This window comes from Epithele typhae (genome assembly GCF_022376455.1).
Source record: "Epithele typhae strain CBS 203.58 chromosome Unknown BXZ73scaffold_3, whole genome shotgun sequence".
Lineage (NCBI taxonomy): Eukaryota > Fungi > Basidiomycota > Agaricomycetes > Polyporales > Epitheliaceae > Epithele > Epithele typhae.
The window spans coordinates 649,044-663,535 of record NW_025954194.1 but is presented as its reverse complement, the minus strand read 5'-3'; the positions used below and the strand labels follow the sequence as shown (position 1 = coordinate 663,535).

At 59.1% G+C, this 14,492-nt stretch overlaps 5 protein-coding genes across 5 annotated transcripts; 1 reads left to right on the top strand and 4 right to left on the bottom strand.

Moving 5' to 3' along the window:
• Nucleotides 1–767: 767 nt before the first annotated feature.
• On the bottom strand, nt 768–2,788 carry BXZ73DRAFT_39788 (uncharacterized protein; the record flags this gene model as incomplete). The annotated part of the gene is made up of 10 exons (XM_048018452.1): nt 768–1,046; nt 1,103–1,180; nt 1,230–1,339; nt 1,391–1,452; nt 1,516–1,634; nt 1,684–1,990; nt 2,041–2,175; nt 2,226–2,416; nt 2,470–2,607; nt 2,714–2,788. The coding sequence occupies 10 exons, from the start codon at nt 2,786–2,788 to the stop codon at nt 768–770; spliced, it is 1,494 nt and encodes a 497-aa protein (XP_047882582.1).
• A 756-nt stretch (nt 2,789–3,544) lies between these two features.
• Nucleotides 3,545–5,565, bottom strand: BXZ73DRAFT_87167 (uncharacterized protein; the record flags this gene model as incomplete). Its single annotated transcript, XM_048024451.1, has 4 exons — nt 3,545–3,676; nt 3,739–4,435; nt 4,489–5,419; nt 5,469–5,565. 4 exons carry the CDS (start codon nt 5,563–5,565, stop codon nt 3,545–3,547), a joined length of 1,857 nt encoding a protein of 618 aa, XP_047882581.1.
• A 462-nt stretch (nt 5,566–6,027) lies between these two features.
• Nucleotides 6,028–8,069, bottom strand: BXZ73DRAFT_87166 (uncharacterized protein; the record flags this gene model as incomplete). The annotated part of the gene is made up of 6 exons (XM_048024450.1): nt 6,028–6,534; nt 6,588–6,980; nt 7,038–7,447; nt 7,512–7,591; nt 7,651–7,788; nt 7,864–8,069. 6 exons carry the CDS (start codon nt 8,067–8,069, stop codon nt 6,028–6,030), a joined length of 1,734 nt encoding a protein of 577 aa, XP_047882580.1.
• A 2,266-nt stretch (nt 8,070–10,335) lies between these two features.
• Nucleotides 10,336–11,909, bottom strand: BXZ73DRAFT_73791 (uncharacterized protein; the record flags this gene model as incomplete). The annotated part of the gene is made up of 5 exons (XM_048021943.1): nt 10,336–10,546; nt 10,661–10,722; nt 10,833–11,321; nt 11,376–11,607; nt 11,737–11,909. 5 exons carry the CDS (start codon nt 11,907–11,909, stop codon nt 10,336–10,338), a joined length of 1,167 nt encoding a protein of 388 aa, XP_047882579.1.
• Nucleotides 11,910–12,763: 854 nt separating this feature from the next.
• BXZ73DRAFT_87164 (uncharacterized protein) lies at nt 12,764–14,285 on the top strand (the record flags this gene model as incomplete). The annotated part of the gene is made up of 7 exons (XM_048024449.1): nt 12,764–12,917; nt 12,971–13,191; nt 13,212–13,272; nt 13,330–13,547; nt 13,598–13,738; nt 13,792–13,901; nt 13,955–14,285. The coding sequence occupies 7 exons, from the start codon at nt 12,764–12,766 to the stop codon at nt 14,283–14,285; spliced, it is 1,236 nt and encodes a 411-aa protein (XP_047882578.1).
• Between the last annotated feature and the right edge of the window lie 207 nt (nt 14,286–14,492).

Below are 14,492 nucleotides of genomic sequence, written 5' to 3'. Positions count from 1 at the left end.
CCCCGCCGGCGCTCCGCCGCTTCGCTCAGGGCCGCATCGCTTCCCCGCCCCGCCCGCTGCGCGCGCTGCTCCCACCGTCGTTCGAAAATTCGCCCAAATAATACGGAGCATCGAGGTGGTGGTAAAAACGTCGGTCCGCGCTATTCCGGACTCAGTCATAGCGCGGGAGAGGGCCAAAGGCAAACGGAAGTTGCGGGCGGGCGCTGGAACAAGGCCTGTTCCGCGTTGCGAAAAAGTTTTTCTTCTTGGCTCGGTTCCGTCGCTCTCCCGTTCCGGGCCTCGAGCCCGCCATCTCGCTGCCTGATCTGGTCCACCCGCCCTGTGGGGGCCACCACGTGCGGCGGTGTGCTCGTTGCTTCCGCCCTGTCATGTCCAGCAGGATATTCTATGGTCAACTCTTGCGCCGGTCGTGCCCGCAGAAGCCGTCTTATCGCCCTGTGTGGGCTCACAAGTGTGGTCGAGGGGGAAGCCGAGACGTATCATATCACAAAGTTCTTTACCTCGGCGAATCTGATTTGATTGAACGGCCTAGATGGAGCGACCTCGCCTCCCCGCGTTCCGCCCTGGACCACCACGTATTTTTCCGCCGCCTGCCCTCGCCTGCCTGGTGCATCGTGGCCCGCGTTGTCCCCGTGGTGTCATGGCATGAGCGCCATCCCGTCCGTGTACGCAAATCGTATGAAACCTATGACATCCTCCGCTTCCTTCCTGTGGGGACCGCCGCGGTTCGTTAGCCCCAGCTCACCCTCGCGCTTCGCTTGGCACACTCACGGAGGGTCATCTGCACCGTGCAAATCTTGTCCGTAGTTCAGTCCGTCCTTCTCGATTTCCTTGGCTATCGCCCGGATGCCTTGGTTCGCTGAGCGGATAGCGGCCTCCCGCAGCTTCGCTTCGTACTGTTCGGCGACAGCGGTGATATTGGCGAGAGCTTGCGAGGCGTTTGACAGAGCGCTCGACACTCTTCTCGAAGAGGTGTGTGGATTGCTCAGCTGATCCAACATCGCTTTCTGCTTTCGGAATACCTCCGCAGAGCAGACGATTTGGTACTGGCACAAAACGAGCAGCTGAGTCTCACTTCATCTCAAGACAAGCAGGCACTTACAACCAGTTCATGGATCGCTTTCGGGCTAGGGAGTAGTAGCTCATTACGGCAAAGTGCAAGGTCTAGGAGCAGCAGTGTCTACTCTCTAATTAGCACGCACTCTACGAGCGCGCAAGACAGGACTTACTTCGTGGGAGAGCTGCTCGACACCGCCGGTGGTGATCAGGTTGTCAAACTTGTTCGCCAGGAAGTCGAGGAGATTGGTGAGGGAGCGCCACAATTCCTGCCAATGGTACTCTGCAGGTGCCTCAGCCAAATGTACTCCGGTATGAAGATTCTACAGCTCACCTAGACGGACATGTTCGCGCTGGAGGTACCATATCACTCTTGTACATGCTCTGATACATGTTCTACACAAAAAACATGGTAAGTCGCCGACTACACAGTCATTGAAGGTGTGCACCTTCACTTACATGTAAGAGTTTGCTTCAAGCTTCTTATGTAGGTTATGGCGTAGCCATAGAATACAACAATCCAAAAGAGCACACAATGGGGATCGTGGGGGTGTTGTCGCAGGTAGTGCAGGCAGTCTCTGCGAACAATGTTAGATTCGTGCGCATACCTCACTAGTTACAACTCACCTGTCTGCAGAGATGGACGTCTTCAGCGCTTTCTACTTGCAAACCCGCCAGGATCTCATCGTTTTCAGACATGACAAGGAGGATATTCAGTGCTAGGTTTGCATAGGCAATCGCACGAGGAGACGAGGACGATGACGCATGCGACAATAAATATGATGATAAAGATAGTAAGGTCAGAGGTAGAGGGGTGATCTTGGCGGCCGTCTTGGTGTCCCCTTCTAACGTCTTGACGAAGACGCGCCGGAACACCGGGCTACCGTACAAGAGCTCGTGGAGAGGAAGCAAGATGACACAGGCTTCGACGGGTCTGCAACGTCCTGTGAGTAGTTTCGTCGTGAGTCTCAACGAATTACTGACTGGTTCTTGAACAGTTCCCGCGGTGGATCTACGGGTTTAGACGCAAAGGCTCGATCAGGACGTAGTGCCGAGAGGAACGAGTTGAAGCTGCTGGCGAGGGTTGGCGGCGAATCGTCCATGATTGCTTGATACGCCCTGAGCCCAGCTCAGCCCTGTCGATAGAGTTCTACGATGAAGACACTCACTTGATTGCAGCTGAAGCAGCGAAATTGCTGGCCCAACAGACTTTGCGCATGAACTCAGCATTCTCGCACTCGCGAATGTGACGCAAGTAAGGGTTTTGTTTCGCGGCGTCGGATTTATGGAAATTGGCGAGCAATGCAAGGAGCAGGGCGGCCTCGAATGTGAACTGCTCTGTGTCTGGCGAAGTGACGGTCTGGCAAGTGTGGTTGGTCACACAGCAGACGAAAGGCTCGATGAGACACTCACCATCACAATGCATGAGAAGAGGTCGTGGCGGAGGAAATATGCGCCTGGGCTGAGTTGGTTGATACCACAGACAAATATCATTGCCAGCTGCAAGACTTCGTGTCGGAGGGTGGCTTTGAATGCGCTGCCTAAGCATATCTGAAATGAATCAAAGTATCCAGAGCACTCACCTGATAGAGAGGCTCTGCCGAGAATATCGTCGATAGCAGCCGTCAAGTTCTACGGGGACGTCAAGCATCAGCACTCCACTTTGTAGAAGACAACGACTTGCCTTGAACACTCCGTCGCTCCCGCCTACCCCTCCAGCAAAGATCTCCATGACCTCCCAACCCGCCAAGTTCTTGCCAAGTATATTGCGACTGAGTACGCCGAGAGTGGAGGCTGCATGTAACCTCTGAATTTCTCCGGCCTTCTCGTCTTGCAGTGAGAGGATGCAGGCATTCACAATACAATTCAGCGCAGGCTACTGATCCAATTATGACGCATTTGAGCAAATGAGAGAGACACGGGGCGAGGGACGCACCTTGACCCTTCCCAAGCAGTCATCCTTCCGCAACTCACTCAGTCTCGCGGACAGGAACTCCCGGTCAACTTCAAGCTCAAGGAGGCTCGACCAGAATGCAGGGACGTCTTTCTTGGGGCCAGCTAACTGCACCGGGTCCGCACCCTAGGTACGGTAACAAATTACAAAGCGAGCTTGGGAGTGTGGTCTCGAGCGGTACTTGCCTGGAGAAGGCGGGTGTATGTTGTCGCGAATCTTGAACCGAAGGCGACGGAGTCTCGGCGTTGCATCATTGAGGCCCAGGGCGGGGCGTGAAGGAAGAGAGTCGTGCTGAGTTGGGAACAGGAAAAGGGTAAGGAGACTTGTGGAACGACGAGGGTTTGTGCCCTCGCAGCTCGTGTAGGTGATCGCAGTCGAAGCTCCCTCTCGATCGCGTCGCGCCTCCCAGCCGCGGTGGCGCCCATTTCCGTTCGTCTCGGAATCGCGTACCTCAGACCAGAGTCGAAGGCAGCATTCAGCGTTCAACGTTTCAACGGAGGATAGAATCAGCGCAAGTACACTAAAGACGAAATATCATGCTTGACCGGTCAAGCCCCCGTCGATCATCGCCGTGACCCATCCCTGGAACGTCTCGTGCTTCATCCGCACGTCCTCCAGGAGATACCGGATGGCCATGAACGCCTTCTGCCCCTCCTCTGCCCCTCCCTCTCCTCCTCCGTGTCCGCCGCGCGCATCTCCTCCTCCTCGTCCCCCTCCAGCTCCTCCACCACGCCCGGGAACCCAAAGTGCGACTCGTCCGCCCGCAGCGTCACCTCCGGCGGCACGAACGACGCCCGGAACAGCACGCGCAGGCACAGCAGCGCCGTCAGCGAGCTGGGCGGCGGGTCGACGTGCGGCCGCGTGTACGTGACGAGCGTCGCGCGGGCGGGCGGGGGCGGCCGCTTCGTCGGCTCCGCGACCGGGTGCGGGTAGTTCATCGACGGCAGCGTGACCGTGCTCGGCTGGGAGGGGTGCTTCGCCGGGGGCTGCATGTCCGGCAGGTGGGTGAGGACGTGGGCGCGCATCTGCGCCTTCGTGACTGCCGTCTGGGCGGCGCACGACCCCCAGGCGCACGGGAGCTGCGCGCCGTCAAAGGGCTGGATGTGGGTGTCGAGGAGGTGCTCGTACAGGGCGTCCGTCGCGGGGAAGGGGTCGAGGTCGCAGTCTTTCCACTGGCACTTGAACTGCGCGATGGAGGACAGGCCTTGTCTGCGGTCGACTCCGCGCACGACGAATCTCTGTGGTGGGCCAGGAAGGACCATCGCCTGAGCTTGCGGGAACACGGCGTTGACGTTCTTGATGACGTCCGACGCGACGAGCATACCGAACTTGTCTTGGTGGGAGGCGAACACATCTTTGTACAGGTTCCAAAAATCGACTTGAGTGAGCTCCCCTTCCGGCCTGGCGACGAACATGGTCTTCATCCTGGCAATCGAAGTCAGTCGAACGATGAGCGGCATGCACCTTCAATGACATACCATTCAAAACATCGTTGAGGCTCTGGCATTGGAAGGAGATGCTCAAGCTCTTCGCTTGTGAGCTCATGATTGGTGATCTCGATGGACTGCGCAGGGGCAGTGAAGGTCGGCATCCCGATCTCAAACGAGACGTTCTCCTCCATTTGGTCGGCGAGGATGAGGGACACCAGGAGCCTGAGTGTTCCCGGCATGCGGGGGTGGAGTAAGAACGTCCTCGTCATGGGAGGATGTGAGAGGTGGGCATATAAGTAGTTCAACGCCGCGTCGATAAGCTCCTTGTCGAGGATGAGAGGGAGGACGTTCATGGCGGTTTCGAGGGCGGGGGCATCGGGGGCGAGTTGGTAGATGTTGTGCGGATTGGAATAGAGGACGGTGAGAGTCGTCAAGGACATGATGACGAGAGACCTGTTGGAGGATGACCCAGCAATCTCTTGCAGAGGTCCAACGGGGCTGGCTCTCGGCGGGGCAGTTGGGGCGGGGAGAGTGACGGAGTGGGCGATGGTCTGCAGGATCTCCATGACGCAGAGCATGAATTCTGCGTTCGCGTCGGTGTTTGGTTTGATGTCGTGCAGCGTTCGCAGGACGAGGTTCGGTATCCTGGGAAAAAGGGACAGTTCGTGGGCGTTGGATTCGTGCATGGCGGCGTTACGGAGGATGAACAAAGACTCGATGGCGTGTCTCCGCTTGCGTTCCTCGGCTTTGGGGAGGGCGAACATGCTTGAGGTCTCGTCGAGCTGCAGGTATCCTTCGGTGCAGTACCATTCGGGCCATTCGAACAATGCGTCGGTGAGCCCAGGGATGGCGATGAGCATAAACTGCTCGTTTTGACACAGTCGACAAAGTCTGTCGAGGGCCCAGGCGACTTCGGAATCTAAGCCTGAGCGCAATGAAAGCAACATGCGGTTATTTGGAGCAGCCTCCGTATACCAACCTGCGTGAAGGATGAGCTCTCAGTGTGCAGGAAGGAAGCGCGTACTGACGTTCGTAATCATCAGTAACATTTACTCTAGTTGTGGCAGTAGTCTGAGCTGGCGTTGGCCGCCTGTATGTAGCCGCCGTGCCTGTGGCCACAGACATTGCCTATGGAGGCTCAAACCGTCAGTACAGGGTACAGCAGGGCGCCATACGGCGTACTTTCTGTTCAGCGCTCTACGCGTGTGGTGGTTGTCACAGACTGAGGGCGCGTTGAACGGTCGCGCACGTGAAGCTCTTTAGGCGTCTATATGCCAGCCAATAGCATTGAGGCGCTAACGACAGCCTCCGTTCGTAAGGCCTATCCACGACGAACGCATGTGTAGCATTCGAGGTACGTCTATACAGCACCACAACGGGGGTAGATGAAGGAACAGCGCGTTAGTAAGCCAATCGCGATCGTCTTGACCAAAACATGGTTGCGGAACTGATTCAATAAAAGAGTGGCTAGTACCAGTATCGACTCGAGTCGTCCGAGGAATACATATCATACACAACCTCTACAGACAGATGCAGCAGTCCTGACGTCCAAATGGTCTATGCAGTTGGTACAAGAGTCCAGCACACTCAGCCCATGAACTCCTCCACGCAATCCAAGCACTCCTTCCAGAACCTGTCCACGACGTCGCCCTCAAACCCATTGCAGTCGTACCCAAGACTGATCCACACCTTCCCCTTGAACGTGTACCCGAACATGAGCATCGCCCCGTTCCGCTGCCGCGAGCCCGTGTTGAGCGCGTACAGCTCCGTCGACGGGAACGCCGCGTGCTTGTAGATCCCGTCCAGGTTCCCGAGCAGCGACAGCCCGAGCAGCGCCGCCGCCGACGCCTTCTCCCGCTTGGGCAGCACCGGCTCCCGCGGCGCGAGCGCGTCGAGCGAGATGGTGGCCGGGGCGGGCGGGGCCCACGTCCCCCTCTCCTTCTCGTCATCCTCGCGCCCCCACATCCGCGCCCGCACCCCACGCTCCTCCGCCATCCCGTGCGTGCGCGACGCGGCGAGGGGGTGCTTCACCGCGCGCGTGCTCTGCTCCTTCGCGCTCCGCGCCCGCCGCCAGAACGTCGCCGCCTGCGCGTCCTTGCCGGCGGGGAGGTACGACGGGAGGATGACGTTGAATAGCCGATCGCTACGAAGAAGTACGAGTCCCAGAGCCGCTGTTCGTCTTGCAGCGCCTTGCGGGCGAAGTACGGCCGGAGGTTGAGCGCGGAGTACATGAGCGTCGGGAGCGGGTGCGAGCCCGCGCGCGCGCCCATGCGCGCCCACGCAACGTTGCAGATGGCGAAGAGAGCGGCGGATATGGACACGCCATGCACTTTGCACGCCTTCAGGATCTCCTTTGTGCGCGCCTCGGGGTACGCGATTGTCGGGACGATGGTGAGTCGCTCGGGGTGCTTGTGGCGGGGGAAGGCCTGCCCGCCGATGAGCCGCGCCTGCGAAAGCTGGTAGTCGACCTGCGCAGCCACGCGACGGAAGGGCGTTGTCGGCTTCGGCACTCTCTCCTCGAGCGTCCCAGGGAGCACGCACTAGAATAGATGGGAGCGTCAGCATGGCCCGCCCAACGACGTTGAGCGCGAACCTACCTCCTCAGGCGCCTCTGCCCACCGCGTAGTCCATTCCTCTCGGAGCAGTTCATGGAGCTGCTCGTCGGTCAAGTCGCCGCCGACCAAGCAGAAAATGTCGTTCGACAAGTTGTGGATCGCGATGCCGTCTGCGAGGAAGTGCATCACACATAACATGAACTCGAGCGGCCTCCTCGGGGCCGGCGTAGCCTCTGACTCCGCATCCTCGTTCTGCGTACTCGAGGAGTCCTCGAGCGGAGGGCCGTTCAGGCCGGCGTTCGACCGTTCGATCGGACTATCCGGCTCAGGGGTGCGGGGTGGAGTGGGAAAGAGGTCGTCGGAGGCCGGTTGCGCGGGCTCGGAGAGAAGGATGTAGGACAGGCGTTCGTTGGAGAGCGTCCGCGGGCCGTTGAGGTAGGAGTCGATAAGCTCTGTTAGATCGGGGCGTGAGCGGTGCTTCTTCATCTAGGCCACGGGGGACCAGAGGCCGCTTACCCTCTTTGGTCTGGGAACGAAGCTCGATGTTCGCGCTTGCCTCCAGCCAAGCTTGCTCGGGCGACGCGGGGGCGTTATACCTGTGCACGCGCGGTGAGCACTGTACTGCCGCGTAGTGAATATAGCAGGGTGTACGTACACGAAGCGCACGTCATCGTAGTCGCGCATTTCGGCGCGCGCACAGAGCATCGGGTGCCGGAGGCGCATAATGGCCCACACAGTGTTGAACCTCTCGTGTGTGATGCGCGCGTCGGCGTTTATGCCGATGTGCAGGTACCTGCGTCGCCGCGTGCGTGTCAGCCTTCTGGAGTCGAACTACATGCGTCCTGAGTGAGACGTACATATCGTTCACGCCCGTCTGGCGCGAGGGCAGAAAGTACGAGAGCTCAGTGTCCCCATCTTGCGCTCATAGCGTAGGGACTGTGGCTCGCTCTGAAGGGCATCTTCGAGGTGCTGCTTGATGTCGTTGAACAGGAGCGGCTTGTCGAACTCGCCCTCTGTGGCGGAGAGGGGTGGGGTGAGTGGCAGGCTGTGGGCGGCGTCGACGAAGGTGGGCATGCTGGGGTGGAGGAGGGTCGGAGCCATGGCGGACACTGCGCGCGACAAGGCGGGCGTCGGTATATAGATGGTGGCCCCGAGCGGCAGTGGAGCGGGGACAGGCAGTGGCGCGAAGTTGCGCAGATAAAAGGCCCATGGCAGTTGGGCGAATGACGGACGGCATGCGCGGAGGCGGCGTTCGGGTCGGAGGGCGGACGGACGGGAAGAGAGCGGGCGCGGGCGAGGATGTGACAGGCGACGCATGGATCTAGTCCATCCAGTCCAGGTCAGAGGCATGTATCGCTGCCCGGCGTGACAGGGCCGGGATGGCCGTGTCGGTCGGCGACGCCGCACACGGGCTGCGCTGGGAGCAACTGAAAGGGGGCTGCCGTAGATCGAGGCCTTCGTGGGCGTCGCCCGTCAGGAATCAAGACAGTTTCACAGAACTCTCGTCCGTTCGAAGTTCGAAGCTCGGAAAGACGCACGGCAGGTTCGGCGACCCACGTTCTTTCCAGCCCATTCCGCCGCACGGAAACATGTGGGCGGAACGTAACGGTGGCGGAAGGGGTACGTCGCGCACTATCCGCCCCGCATAGCAACTCGCTCCCCATTGAACAGGGCTAAAAACAAGAAGACGACATTGTGGAGATCGAGTCGTAATAATAGAACACGCACCAGTCCATGCACTCCCGACGTCCTCCTCTCCTCCGAGCTGGGGTAACAACTTCCGCCAGGCCGTTGTCTGCCAACGTCGTGGGCGCGGTCTCAAACAACAAGACCGCACTCGCACCCCGTGCGATGAAAACAGCCCGCAGGTCTCGATGACCTCACAGGGCCACGTCCTTGCGGAATCAGCGACGGTCCGCAGACATCTGTCCAGAAACTCCGGGTGGAGGTGAACGAAAGAGGATAGACGCCGATCGAGCTGCGGCTGTGGACAGAAACGTCCGATCCGATTGCAGGTTGGGGTTGCGCAGCTCGTCCTCAGACTCTCGATCGAGTGTTTACTCTAGAAAGCTAGCGTTCGGCCTCGAGTTCCCTCCGCGTGAAATGGCGGGCAGTAGTGGACGCGCTGTGCGAGGGCCCAGCACCCCACGGGGGCCAGCGGCACATTTCAGCGTCACCCCCGTACGCATGGCGGAAGGCCCCGTACTCGGACGGACCTCCCTCAGAATAAACTGCACAACTTTGGTTGGCTCGGAACGCGCGCGCATGTGCGTCGAAGCCCAGGCGTGCAATTACTGTCACGCACACCAGGACGTCTGTACTCGGATCCGCGCTGGCAGATGCCACTAGTACTGTATACGCCAACGGGCAACCTACCACATCCGGCCTGAATATATTGCTTCTGGGCAGGAGGAGCCGAGGCGGCGTTAACGCATGTACCATCGGCGCTCGCTCAATCGCAACGCTTCGAAGAATGTCGCGAGATCTCTTGCCCTGGTACCTCGATCGGGTCCTGTACCAGGTGACCCATGCCTTCCATGTCCTATGCCATCGTGCATCGCGGTCGTACGTGTCGTCGGCCTGAGCGGCGTCGGACGCAAGACGGGAACCGCTCGTGGAGCTACGTGTACCGCCGACGCTGACACCGACGCCGCTGCAAACCAGAACAGAGGTATAACGAGCCTTGCAAACGCGCGGGACTACGCAGCACGACGCGCTGACATCGGCCCCGCGGCGACAGCGGTGCGAACGCGGCGAGCACATTCGACACCGGGCGGGCGTGCGTGCACCATCCGCCTTCGAGCCCCTCAGGGACCGCGGGCTCTCATGTGCCTGAGAAAGGCGCGAGGCAGCGCTGCCGCGCGCCACAACGGCCACGGACGCCCTTACACTGTGGCGAAGGGGGACCTCGACGCCCCCACGCCCGTATGCGATGTACTCGAGAGTCCTCGAGGCTCTGCTAGGGTGCGCCCATGGCAAATGGAGCGGACTTGGCAAGCCGTCGTGTCGCCGTCCGCGGGGCCTCGACGGCGGCTCGTTCGGCCAGAAAATCCCAGCCATTCAATGCGTGAGTGGGGCCGGTCCGGATCGTGCACGCGACGCAGGACATAGAAGATGGGAGAGATCAAGAGCCAGTGTTGGGTGCATCTACTCTACAGCGTCCACGAAGGTATCAACGATCACCACATGATATCCGCACTCACGAAGCCGATGGACATCCTCACTTCCTCCCCAACGACAGACGGACGGACGGACGCTTGCGAGCCATCTGCCATCCCCATTTGCCCCGGCGTTCCGGCTGCGGCGGCAATGCGCACAAGGCCGACCGGCGTGTCGCTGCTTAGTCGGTCTGTGACCGCGTCTTCTCTTGCATATCATACGCTTCCTCGTTTTCCTCGGTGAGACTCGTCAGGCCGCCGGCGTTTGCCTCCACATCGTCGGTCGGTAACGGCATGTGCTTCGGCGGCGCGGCCATAGCGGCTTCGATGGACTTGGTCCATGTGTAGTACACAGTGCCGGCGGCGATTATCAGAATAGAACCAACGCGGTGTCTGGGTTATAGAGTCAGCGCACGACCGCATATCAGGACCACAGGCACGGGGTGGAGTTTGAGGGTCGAGCCACGGAGGGCTGTAGGTGTGTTTGGGAAGGCCGGTGTCACTCACGTCGTCAAGATGTCGTCGAAGATCCAAACACCGAGGAGGGTCTGAATGGCAGAACGGGCGGCCTGTATCGTTGCACATGCCACAGCACGATAGCGGTGCAAGAGGGGACCCAGTCAAACGCGTCACACCAAGTCAGCGGCGCACAAAACGGGGAGGCAGCGGCTGAACTCACGCTGGAGAACATGTGCGTTATGGGGCTCGTGACCTTGATACTGAGCAGCCCGGCGACGCATAGCAAGAAGCCGAAAACCCCGGTGACGGTGCTGCCCCAGACGAAGACCGAAGCGTTCCAGTCTGGGCTGGCATCAGCTGCGACAGTGTCGACAGCTCTCCTTGGAGAAGGACAAATGGAAGGAGGATGAGAACGGAGCCAAGATTCTGCCAGTATGCCAGCTGGATGGTTGAATTGTTGGCATAAGGGAGCGAATACTTGATCAGAACGCGTGGACCGCGATGAAGATGGATGAGAGGACTCCATAGAATATGGCTGTCCAGCTGGGGTATTGACCAAGTTTTGTATCACTTGCGTATCTGGGGTGACACCGATGAAGAACCCAAAGGTGACGATGAAGGCGGCGAGCAGAACTTGCAGCGAGGGGATGGAACGGCCATGAATCGACGAGACGGTAATCGTGAAGGGGAGGACGAGACCTCGCGCAATCTGAGGTACGTGGGGTTTGAAGGGGGTGTATGACGACAGCGAGGTAAAACTCACCTGAAAGAACGATGCATCCACACCACGCAAACAAAGGATGTTGAATATCAGGCCGACGGCGTTCACAAACGTCACAGGAGCGAGCTGCTTGGCAGTCTTGAGCTCGAGCGCTGGGATCTCTACCTTGGGCGTGAAGCGAGCGGCAACATGGAGGAGGACTACGGCCCAGACGAGCTGGATGAGGAGGAAGAGGAGCGGGATGTCGGGGGCAGCGTTCAGAACGGCCTTGTTACTGTGAGCGAAAGATTTGGTGACATGCTCATAGATCGGGGAGGGTGCAAGGTGCCTTACACGAAGACCATCTGGAGAAGCGACTGTCAGCGTCTACATGACCCAAATGACGAGTGCACATACCACTAACGCTGCAGCCATGTAGAAGGAGACCACGCGGCGATCTTCCACTGCGAGGGGCATGGTGCGCATCCATCTTGCGGGGTTCAGAGAGGCACGTCGGGCTGAGTCCTGCGAGTGCGACGCAGGTGTATACGGCGCGTTGAAGCCGTTCAAGGGGCCTGAGGCGGAGAGCGGGGGCATGCAGTGATAAAGGGTGGTGGGCGCAGATAAAGAGGCGGACCGCCGCACACGGAAGACACACTAGTTGCTCGGGCTGATGACGGGGCCACGGCCAATCCAGAGGCTCCGGAGACCATTCGCGGTAACCGCGAGGCCGAGCAAAGTTTGCCTGAACACGATCGAACCATTGCGGAGCGCACGCATGTTTGCGTTCGGACCCATGGGTGCTCTAGCTCGCTTGGGGCACACAGGAGACCCGGGGGCGCCGGGGCGCCGGGGACAGACGTGACAGGGCGAGGAAGAGCGTGACGGGGATTTATGAAGATGGATCTAAGATAAGTGGAAGCGCGGGCGAAATGACGGGCGGAACGCGTCCTGCGATCCTGCCTCCGGCCGGATTCATCGCCAGGCAGGCCAACTTACCGCTCGCCCTCAGATCTCCCACAATGGGACCATGCGCCTCTGCCCACTTATATCTTCGTCCCGCCCGGGTCCCTTGGGGTCCCTTCCACCGATCGCGACGCCCGCCCCCGCCGTCCCACCCGCAGTGCTCTCGCACTCGCAGATCGCCTGTCAGCCATGAGTCCACGGCACGACAAGACCCATGCCCGCCTCAACTCTCGTGTCCCCCTTCTCCCGGGCCCGGCCTCGTTCGAGCTCCCTCCTCCCTCCTCCTCCCAGCCGCGTTCGTCTCCCGCGGTTCGCCGCCTTATGTACCCCTTGACCAAGCGGCGTTCACTCGTCGCCCTTGTCTTCCTCGCAGTCGTTACCATCCTCACCATCCAGTCCACCCTCTTCTCTGGTGCTCCCCAGGTCCTCCGCCTCCTCCCTAATCATGCATTCTCAGACGGCGGCAACCCTGCTTTCGAGGATCCATGCCGCCCGCACGGATGCACACCCCCATGCCCCCGCCACAGGAAGAAGGATCGGAATTGTCCGCGCTCATTAACGGCCCTCCGACCGAGAGCTTCCGGGATAATCTCCGCCCTGACAAGAAGTATATCACTTCTTGGGCCGCAGCAGGCTGGAGTACGTTTTCCCCCAACCATCCGCGCATTCCGTGTTCACTCCATTGTTTTCAGCCAACGATGTAATGACTTACGCCAACCTCATCTACCTCGGTAGTATCACCGACCGCATTCCTATCATGCCTATGTTCACCCCTTCCCATATCGGCGGACATGTTCCCCCCATTCCGTTCGGAGAGGTCTTCGACGTACCCCGCTTCGTGAAGGAGTCCGGGATTGAGATTCTCGAGTGGGACGAAGTCAAGGATCCAAACAGTGGCTTGTCGACGACCTGGGTTGCTGGAACATCTGGGAGGCTGTCCAGAACCGCGAGCATTTCCCTCGTAGGAGCGCTGTGCCAGGGCATCTCGGCCTGGGTACGTACCGACACATTGCTTGGACCTCCCTGCACTTACAGAGACGCCTTGTTACAGACATCTCATACACAACAGCACCGGAATGGATCAAACTCATTCCAGAGTCTGAGCACGATAAAGGGAGCACTTTCTGGTCTCTGGCGCGTCTGAGCTTCCCTGAGGAGCGTGCACGCAACATCGGAAAGGCCGTGCCTTCACCCCTGCACAACACGACGGTGGACCCTGACGATCATCTATTGTGCTTTGATTATTTGTATTATGTCTGTGCTCAGCAGGTGAGTGGTCTGTTCTTCCCTAGAGTGCGCAAGCTCAGTCCGGATTCCAGTCTTCGGAGTGGGAGCTAGACTACGCCCCCATGTGGAGGAACGTTTTGAGACATTTGCATTGGACGGAACGCATCGAGACTATCACGCAAGTCTACCTAAGGAACATTTTCGCCCTCCCTGACGATACTACGATCCCCCCGGTAACGTATCTCGGATGATGAGATGGGGTCCAAGCTAACTCGCCTGTTCACAGTTCATCGCTGTACATGCCCGTCGTGGCGATTTTGCCACCAACCTCTGCTGGGAAGCCAAGGACCCTGCTGACTGCCTCCCACCACTCTCCGTCATTCAACGCAGAGTCATGTGCGTACCCATCAATCTGTGTGATGTTTTTCGAGTACTCACACCTGTTTCAGGGAAGTGCAGGAAGAGCTGCGTGAACGGAAGGGATTAGATATTCCAGCGTCAAGGGTCATCATCACTGGCGACGAAAAAGACCCTGCATGGTGGGACCAGGCTCGGGCTCTTGGCTGGAAAACAGTTGACCACGAGACTGCGGGCACCGCTCCAGTCCTCGGGGAATGGTATCCTCTCCTCATTGATGCGGCCATTCAGTCAACTGCGGTAGGCTTCGTTGGTACACAACACTCCACGTACTCCATTGTCTCTCGCAGACGAGTAGAGTCATGGAACGACGGCTCGACACGTACGGTCCGGATTGGATACCTAGGAGCGGACGATCACTGATGCACGGACTGTATATCGCCCTCATGATTTGTTGTAGACTACTGGGACACCTCCCGATTGAGCGTTGCTCACTAATGTCATCTGCCTTGTATGTTGTAAGCACTTCGCAGGTTGCGTACGCACTGAAAAGTATAGTGATCAACGGCCTCAGTTGAGACAATTTACGTCACTAGAGAAGTTGAGGCTCGATAAGGAAGCACGACGGAT